The 8,826-nt window shown below is 59.6% G+C and overlaps 1 protein-coding gene across 1 annotated transcript; it reads left to right on the top strand.

The window, feature by feature from the left end:
- Positions 1–74: 74 nt before the first annotated feature.
- Positions 75–8,440, top strand: CRELD1 (cysteine rich with EGF like domains 1). Its single transcript, XM_060180744.1, has 11 exons — positions 75–175; positions 600–800; positions 991–1,073; positions 4,031–4,141; positions 4,354–4,445; positions 4,965–5,141; positions 5,242–5,337; positions 7,025–7,108; positions 7,185–7,280; positions 7,415–7,549; positions 7,864–8,440. Exons 2-11 carry the CDS (start codon positions 612–614, stop codon positions 8,076–8,078), a joined length of 1,278 nt encoding a protein of 425 aa, XP_060036727.1. The 5' UTR covers positions 75–175; positions 600–611; the 3' UTR covers positions 8,079–8,440.
- The last annotated feature ends 386 nt before the right edge of the window (positions 8,441–8,826 follow it).

The raw sequence follows: 8,826 nt of genomic DNA, 5'->3' as shown, positions 1-8,826 counted from the left end.
CGGCGCCGCCTCGGGTTGGCCGCCGCCGCGTGACGTCACTGCACACGGCCCGCCGCCATTGGCTGTGGTGCGCCCTGCCCCCCGGACTGCGGCGCCGCTGGCGGAGGCTGTGCATCCGGGCTGCGCAGGCGCAGGTGGCGTTGGGGCGACCGAGCCGGCGGCGCCCGCGGGCTGGGTGGGTCCCCCTGGCTGCCCCGCGGCGGCCCCCCATTGCCCGTCTCCTCGCGTCCGCCCCCGGGTCCTCCCCAGCAGTCCAGGGCTCCGGACTCCGCCCCGCCGGACCGCCTACCGGCCTCCTCCCCCTGCTCGTCGGGTTCTGGCCCCCCACCCTCGATTCCGCGCCCCGGGTCCCGACAGCCCCCCAGGAGCCGGGAACCGGGACTCACTCCCTCCCGGGCTCCGGAGCCAGGCCTGCCTGCACCCCAGCGGACCGAGGACGGCCCCGGAAACTGCCCATCTGGCGCCTGGCCCCCCACCGCCCTGCCCCGCGCCCAGGTTTCCCCTCTCCTCCGAATGACCCGGGTGCGAGCTTTCCTTCACTTTCTCCTGCCCCCGTCCTTGTCCCCGTCCCCTCCCTTTCTTTCCGGCCTCCCCCAAAGCCCCCCACCCCCATGCCCTCCACCTGCAGGTCCCCGGCCCGGGACACAATGGCCTGGTGGCCTCTGCTCTGGGGCCTGAGCCTCCTCCTCGGCCTCCCGGGCCCCGTGTGGCTGCAGCCCTCCCCGCTGCCCCAGTCCTCGCCCCCCACCCAGCCCCACCCGTGTCACACGTGCCGAGGACTGGTGGACAGCTTCAACAAGGTGGGTGCTCCGGGGGACGGGACCTGGTTGTGTGGCGGGGGTGCGAGTCTGCACGCACTCGGGTCCCAGCTTGGTTGCTCACTGGTGCTGAGCCAGCTTGTGCCTCAGTTTCCCCGGGCGGGGCGGGGAGGGGGCGCCAGGCGTGGAGTGAGTATACTCAGCGGCTACCCGGTGTCACCCTCGCTTCCAGGGCCTGGAGAGGACCATCCGGGACAACTTTGGAGGTGGGAACACGGCCTGGGAGGAGGAGAAGTTATCCAAGTACAAGGACAGGTGAGGGGCTTTCGGAGGGGGCCTCTCCTCATCTCCCATCCTCCTGGGGAGAAGGGCCACTCTTGGGACACCTGCTGCATCAGTGAGCAGATGTCACCTGCTATACAGCAGCGGTAGACAGGCCACAAGCAAAATCACCACTTTTTAACTTTCAATTCTGTGGAGCTGAGGTCACACACACGTACAGCTTCATTGCCCCCGGGCTGCTTTCAGAGAGACAGACAGACAGTTAGACAGAGTGACACTAGAGCATCTGAACTGCTTTCTGGGGTCTGGCACTCCCGTGTGATGTCTGGGCACACAGCTGGGCCGCACACCTAACAAGGCACCACCCTACCAGTCCGAAGAAGCCCCTCTCTGAGCAGCTGGCGCTCTAGTCTAGGAGACCGGGAGTGACACAGGAAATGAGGAACAGGAGAGCATGGCTGGTGGGTGGACAGCCTGCTGAAAAGAGCTTTGCACGGAGAGTGGAGCCCAACTTAGTGTGTGAGCAGTGGCTGGAGCTGAGTGGGCCAAAAGAGCAGCGGCAGCAAACCAGGTGTTACAAGTCAGAGAAAGGAGTCTAGGTTTCATTGTGAGCATGGGGAAATCGCTGGGAGGTTCTGAGCAGAGGAGTGGTATGGTTTATTTATGGCTGGCAGAGGGCACTCATGCTGCTAGGTAGCAGGCCACCTGTAGGGGGTGGGATGGAGGAGGCAGTGGGAGCCCAGTGCTGAGCTGGTCTGGTGTGTGGGGGAAGGGGCCAGCTCCTTTGGCAGGTGGTCTCAATGGTGTATTCATGTGGGACCAGGAGAGAAACAGGGTAAAAGATCCCAGCTAGCTTCTGGCTCAGGCATCTGTGTGGCCATTGGGGCTGTTTCCTGGCAGTGAGGAAAAGAGGGCTGAGGGGGTGGGCAGAAGCAGTTGTGCTCTCTGAGCACATTGGCAGTGGTCCATAAGAACCTAGGCAAAGCCTGAGCATAGGGGAGAAGCCAGAGTGAAAACAGAAATGGGGAGTGGCTAGAGTCAGCATAAAAAGGAGGAGTTTATAGGATCTTTGGGGGGGGGGGACGACCAGAACCCTGGGACCTGGAGCTTTTCAGAGTCAGATGAGAAGGAATCAGCAGAGGCTTGGAGCGAGGCCGGCCTGTCTGTGTCAGTGAAGGACCTTTCTATCCGGGGAAGGTCTCTGGGCCTCAGTTTCTCTGCCTGGAAAATGGGGCATTAGCAGCTGCTTTGCCATGGTCATGGTGAGCATGAAACAGGCCCACTCAGTCAGAGGCAGTGTTAGGTAACCAGGACACCTTCCTTGTTATTTACTGGTGGGGGTGGAGGTAGGTGTGGGGGGTATCACCCTAAAGGTTTCCAGCTCTGTAATGACTCCTGAGTTAAAGATGTATTTATTAAGCAGAAAGGGAGAGAGATCCAGAGCATCACTCTGCCACATGTGCCGCCAGGAACAGAACTCAGGACTTCATGCTTGAGGGTCCAACGCTTCATCCACTGGGGCCTGACACTTTCTTCTTTAATCCCGCCCCCTGTATGCGCCAGGCATGTTCAGTGCAGAATGCAGTATCATAAACACGTGTGCGTCCGACTCTTGCATAATGTCTGCCCTAAGCACGGTTACCCCGGCTAGCTCCAAGCTTTGTCACCCCCAGAAGAAGCCCCATCCTCACTCCACAGTCCCACACCCTCTTAGCCCCAGTGCCCACTTCCTGTCTCTGTGAATCAGCTGATCCCAGTGGAGTTGGAGTGCATTGATCTAGAGGTTTTGTGTTGAGCTTTCCCACTTTTATTTATTTATTTTTTTTAACAGAGCCTTGCTCAGCTCTGACTTAGGGTGGTGCAGGGGATTGTACCTGGGACTTTGGAGCCTCAGGCATGAGAGTCTCTGCATAGCCATTATGCTAGCTACCCCCAACCACTTTTCTCATTTTGAGGGACAGCTACAACTGTAGTAAATATCTACACCTCTTTTCTTTTTTCTGTTTCTGGTGCATTGCTGGGGAAAGAGTATAGGGCTCCTGTATGTGTGATGTCATCAAGCCACTGCCCAGCCTTGTTTTGATTATATGTAGATAGGGAGGGAGGGAGGCAGGGAGACCACAGCACTGCTCCACCACCCAGGGAGCTCCCTGAGTGTCACTCGCATGTGCTGGGGCTTGAACTCAGCCTCAGGCATAGGATATATGTGCTTCACCTGCTGAGCCCTAGTAACCACCTTTATTCACTTATTATTTGTTAGAGATGGAGAAATGAGAGGGAAGGGGGAGATAGGTACTGAGGGAGACGGAGAGACATCTGCAGCCCTGCTTTACCACTCATGAAGCTTTCCCCTTGAAGGTGGGGACCAAGGGCTTGAACCTGGGCCCTTGAGCTCTGTAACACTTGCACTCAACCAGGTGAGCCATTGTCCAGCCCGCCTGGTGCCTCCTTTTCAAGACTGAGTACTGTTCTGTTATGTGGACAGACCAAGTCTGGGCTATGGTGTAGAGAACATTTGTGTACAAGTTTCCATCTGAACACCTGTCTTCCATTCTTTGGGGGGGTACCCCGGGAGTGGGGTTACTGGTCACATGGTAGCTCTGTGGCTAGTCCCTGAGGACACTGCCCAAACACTCCCCACAGCAGCTGACCAGTCTCACATTCCCACCTGTGGCCGCCTGTCTCCCCACATCCCAGCCAACTCCTGTCACATGATCCATTTCTAACGGCATCTACCCAGCAAGGGTTTTATGCCCCCTGGTCTCGAGGCTAGAGCCAGCTATCAGGCAGGCAGCCTAGTCCGAGGGTGGGTGTTACCCCCCTTTACAGAGGGGCGAAGTGACCTGTCCAGTGGCACACAGCTAGAGGCCAGCCCAAACCGACCCCCCTTCTGTTCCGCCTGTGACCTTCTCTCTGGCGTTCTCAAGGCACAAGGGGATGCCAGGAGCCTCCGGGAGGCTTAGGGTAGGGTGGCATTCATCCCCCAACAGCGAGACCCGCCTGGTGGAGGTGCTGGAGACTGTGTGCAGCAAGTCGGACTTCGAGTGCCACCGCCTACTGGAGCTGAGTGAGGAGCTGGTGGAGAGCTGGTGGTTCCACAAGTGAGCAGGGCCTCAGGGAAGCAGGGCTCGGCCTGCTCTGGCCTCGTCCTGGGTGGGCTGCCCAAGCCCAGTGGGCGTGGGCTCACTGAGGGCCCCGAGCTCTCACCCAGCATCATCTGCTGGGACCAGCGGTGTCCCTGGTCCTGTGGGCTGTGGAGAGGTGGGCAACACCTAACTTTGTCTCGACACCCCTTCTGTGACCCCCTCCCCAGGCAGCAGGAAGCCCCAGACCTCTTCCAGTGGCTCTGCTCGGATTCCCTGAAGCTCTGCTGCCCCCCGGGCACCTTTGGGCCCTCATGCCTGCGTGAGTTTTCCCTCGGGGAGGGAACCGTGGCCCGGCCGGAGCTTTGGCCCTGCCTGCCCCTGGAGCAAGTGGGGGTACCAAGGCAGGTAGAGAGGAGGCTCTGCCCAGAGGTACTGTCACGGTCGTTGTAACTATTCTGGAAGTCCCCTGCCCCCACTTCCTGTGCCTGGTCAGACTAGACCCTGTCCTCCAAGCTAAGGTCACCATCCCAGAAAGGGACAGGCACTGTCCTGAAACCCCTGCTGTCCACACCCTGGAGAAGAGCCTCTCAGAAGCTGCGGATGGAGTTAGTGACGGAGATACTCACTTCTCTCTGGCCCTGAGGGGATGGCGCAGCCTCTTCGTTTCCCTGGGGGCTTCGGTTGAGGGAGGGTCACAGTCTTACCACGAAGTCATGGGATGCCACCGCAGCATCCCCTGCTCCACCTGCCCGCCATGCCCCAAGGTCTGGGGAGCCAGGGATAGTCCTCTGTCTCCAGGGCGTCTCCCCACCTCACCGGGTGTGCTGTGTGCCCACAGCTTGCCCCGGGGGTGCGGAGAAGCCGTGTGGTGGCTATGGGCAGTGCCAAGGGGACGGGACCCGCGGGGGCAGTGGGCACTGTGACTGCCAGGCCGGCTACGGGGGTGAGACGTGTGGCCAGTGTGGCATGGGCTACTTCGAGGCCCAGCGCAACTCCAGCCACCTGGTATGTTCGGGTAGGTAGCCTGGAGGCACCGGGACAGATGCGGGGGGCAGGCGGAGGTGTTGTGACCCCCCAGCCTCACGCTCCCCACCCCACCCCATCCCATCCCCCAGCTTGCTTTGGCCCCTGTGCCCGTTGCTCAGGACCCGAGGAGTCACACTGCCTGCAGTGTAGAAAGGGTTGGGCCCTGCACCACCTCAAGTGTGTGGGTGAGTGGGGCTGCCCTGGGCTTGGGAGAGGGGCGGCGGCCGGCTCACCCTCACCCCCTCCAACACACACCTGCCCTTCCTGAGGAAGGGCCAACTTGAGGATACTGAACGTGGGGACAGGAAACCTGGATTGGAGACATGGGCTGGTCTCTGCCTAGTCAAGGCTAAACTGCTGTAACAGAAGGATTCACCAGGGGCCAGGTGGTGACGTACCTGGTTGATAGTGCATGTTCTAGTGCACAAGGACCCAGGTTCAAACCCCTGGTCCCCACCTACAGGGGAAAAGTGCTGCAGGTGTCTCTCTGTCTCTCTCCCACTCTGTCTCCCACACCCCTCTCAATTTTTAGCTGTCTCCATTCAATAAATATAGTTAAGATAAATAAACATAAAAAATAAAAGATCCGCCAAAGACTGGCTCCAGGGTTAGAGAAGGGGTCCTGGGACATAGCATGGTGGTTCTGCAAAAAGACTAAAACCTGAGGCTCTGAGGCCCATGGTTCAGAACCTGCTTCCGCTATCAGCCAGAACTGAGCAGTGCTATGGAGACAAAAAGTCAAATAATGAAACAGAAAGAAACCAGTGGTCCGAGAGGTGACACAATGGATAAAGCACCACCACACCCTAAAGCTTGAGGTCCTGAGTTTGATCCCCAGCAGCACATGTGCCAGAGTGCTGTCTAGTTCTTTCTCTTTGTCTCTCTTCTCCTATTTTTCTCATTAATAAAATCTTAAAGAGGGGGCCTGCTGGTAGCGCAGCGGGATAAGCACACATAGTGCAAAGCACAAGGACCGGCATAAGGATCCTGGTTCAAGCCCCCGGCTCCCCACCTACGGGGGGGGGGGGGAGGTCGCTTCACAAACGGTGAAGCAGGTCTGCAGGTGTCTGTCTTTCTCTCCCCCTCTGTCTTTCCCTCCTCTTTCGACTTTCCTCTGTGCTATCCAACAACAATAACAAAACAACAAGGGCAACAAAACAGGAAAAATGCTCTCCAGGAGCAGTGGATTTGTAGTGCAGGCACCAGGCCCCAGCCATAACCCTGGAGGCAAAACCAAAAAAAGAAAGAAAGAGACCACAATTGAGGGGGTGGGCTAGGAGGTGGCTCACCCTGCAAGTCAGGGAGGTGGGCTTTGTTTTCGTTTTGAGTGGTGCTGGGGAGCCAGTCAGGGCACAAGCCCTGCCAACTGAGCCACTGTCAGGTTTAAAGAACTGTCACAGCAAGGGGGAGGTGACTCAGCAGGTTGAGGCCCACCTCCCTGGGCCCTGGCTTCAAATCCTGGCACCATGTGGCAGCCTTGTGGTCAGCACTCAGGGAGATCAGCAGGCACTGCCTGGGTGCATCTCTGCCATCTTGCTAAAGATGCAGAAGAAAGCTGCGGGGGGGGGGGGGGCTCTGCTGCATTGCACGTGTGTGCCCCCACCCCCTTCACACTGAGAGAATGGAGTTCCACCCCCTTGGTCTTGTTCTCTATGGTGTGGGGACTAAACTCAGGGCCTCGGGCAGGCAAGATACACCGTAGCCCTGAGCCCCCTACCCAGCCAGTGGGGCGAGGGGGACTGATGGAGTATGAGCCAGGATTCAGGCAGGCAGCCTGTGGTGCCACCGCCCACCCCGTACCCTGCCCTCCTTCCCGGGATCTTGGGTCCCTGCCCCGGTGGAGGCGCTGGACCTGTGCTGTGGCCTCTGCAGACATTGACGAGTGCGGCACAGAGCAGGCCAGCTGCGGGGCCGACCAGTTCTGCGTGAACACGGAGGGCTCCTACGAGTGCCGCGGTAAGTGTCCACCAGGGCGCCTCTGGGGCACAGCTGCCCCACCCAGGGCCTCACCCTTCTCCCCTCCCTCCTGCAGACTGCGCCAAGGCCTGCCTGGGTTGCATGGGCTCCGGGCCTGGCCGCTGTAAGAGGTGCAGCCCTGGCTACCAGCAAGTGGGCTCCAAGTGTCTCGGTGAGTCTCCCACCCCCCAGAACTAGGGCAGCGGGGGGGGAGGGGGCTCTGGATGACCAGATGGTCTGGATGCTGCACGTGGGACCCCGGCAGTCAGACCTCTGGTCCCTCTGTTCCTCCCCTCTCCCCCTCAGATGTGGACGAGTGTGCCACGGAGGTGTGTCCAGGGGAGAACGAGCAGTGTGAGAACACCGAAGGCAGCTATCTTTGCATCTGTGCTGACGGCCACCAGCGGGTAGAGGGCGTCTGTGTGCAGGAGCAGACCCCAGGTGAGCCCCCAGGAAGCTAGGAGCCCCCCTCTCCCACTGCGGGCCTGGTGAGAAGGCAGAGCACAAGATGGTGACAGCCACCATGCTTTCACCCCATGCCACACACTGGCCCAGGCGGGCTGTACCCCGGGGTGCTCTGTCACCGGCTCACGTAGTCGAGCACTCACCCAGGACTGTACAGTAAGCGCAGGGCTGGGCACTCTGCTTCAGAGCAGGGAACACAGCGCAGCCCCCCCCCCCCAGCCTCAGTTTCCCTAGCTGGGTGGGTTCGCAGGGCAGAGCCTGAGGAGTGACTGTGTGGCCACCCCTCGCAGAGTCCGCGGGCTTCTTCTCAGAGATGACAGATGATGAGCTGGTGGTGCTCCAGCAGATGTTCTTCGGGGTCATCATCTGTGCCCTGGCCACACTGGCTGCCAAGGGTGACCTGGTGTTCACTGCCATCTTCATTGGGGCCGTGGCGGCCATGACCGGCTACTGGCTGTCTGAGCGCAGCGACCGTGTGCTGGAGGGCTTCATCAAGGGCAGATAATTCCGGCTCGGGATGCCCCCACCCTCTGGGACACTGGGCAGCAGGTTGGCACCCTCCTCCCCGCCACAGAGAAGCTGGGCACCCAGGGCCCAGGCAGGAGCAAGGAGCCTGAAAGGTGGGTGCCATGAGCTCTCGGCCCTGGGGACTGGCTGACTTCACCAGGTGTGTGAATAGTTTGAAGTATCTGGTGGCAGCAAGAGCTTTGGCTCTCCCCCGGCTGGCTGGGAAAGGCCCCTGCAGGGAAGGCCATCACAGCCCCCTCCTGCCAGCCGCATGCTGCCAGCTCCCGCTCCCTCTTCACCCCAAGCCCCAGACACTGATTTATTTATTCATCTCAGGAAATAAAAACAAGACTTGGAAAACGGAGGTCTCTTGCTCTTACTCCTCAGGGTGGGTCTGAGCTCTCGAGCCATCCACCCCACCCCCAGCTGGGGAAAGCTTTCTAAGACCCTGGGAAACTGAGGGGCTCCACAATGGAGAAGTGGGAGGCAAAAGGAGCCCCAGAGAAGCTTGCCCCTACCTGGCATGTACAAGGGCAGGTAGAGGAACTGAGATTGGAGGGGAATTTTCTGGGTTCATAACGTCTTTTGTGAAGGAACCTGGACTTTGACGTCTGCAGTCATCAAAGATGTGCATGCGAGGGCCAGGTAGAGGGCATGCCTCATGTGCATGTGGTCAGACACAGGCCAACAGGCAGGATCCATGTATAGTGGAGGAGTGCTATGTGTCTCTTCCTCTGCCCCATGAA

Source organism: Erinaceus europaeus, chromosome 21 (genome assembly GCF_950295315.1).
Source record: "Erinaceus europaeus chromosome 21, mEriEur2.1, whole genome shotgun sequence".
Lineage (NCBI taxonomy): Eukaryota > Metazoa > Chordata > Mammalia > Eulipotyphla > Erinaceidae > Erinaceus > Erinaceus europaeus.
This window is presented reverse-complemented; position numbering and strand designations above follow the sequence as displayed.

What these genes read in the sequence shown, in the direction of transcription:
- CRELD1 (XM_060180744.1), top strand. Translation starts at nt 612, where the DNA reads ATGCCCTCCACCTGCAGGTCCCCGGCCCGGGACACAATGGCCTGGTGG. An exon ending in GAGAGCTGGTGGTTCCACAA is followed by an intron (nt 4,142 to 4,353) that starts GTGAGCAGGGCC and finishes CCCCCTCCCCAG; the next exon opens with GCAGCAGGAAGCCCCAGACC. An exon ending in GGGCTCCTACGAGTGCCGCG is followed by an intron (nt 7,109 to 7,184) that starts GTAAGTGTCCAC and finishes TCCCTCCTGCAG; the next exon opens with ACTGCGCCAAGGCCTGCCTG.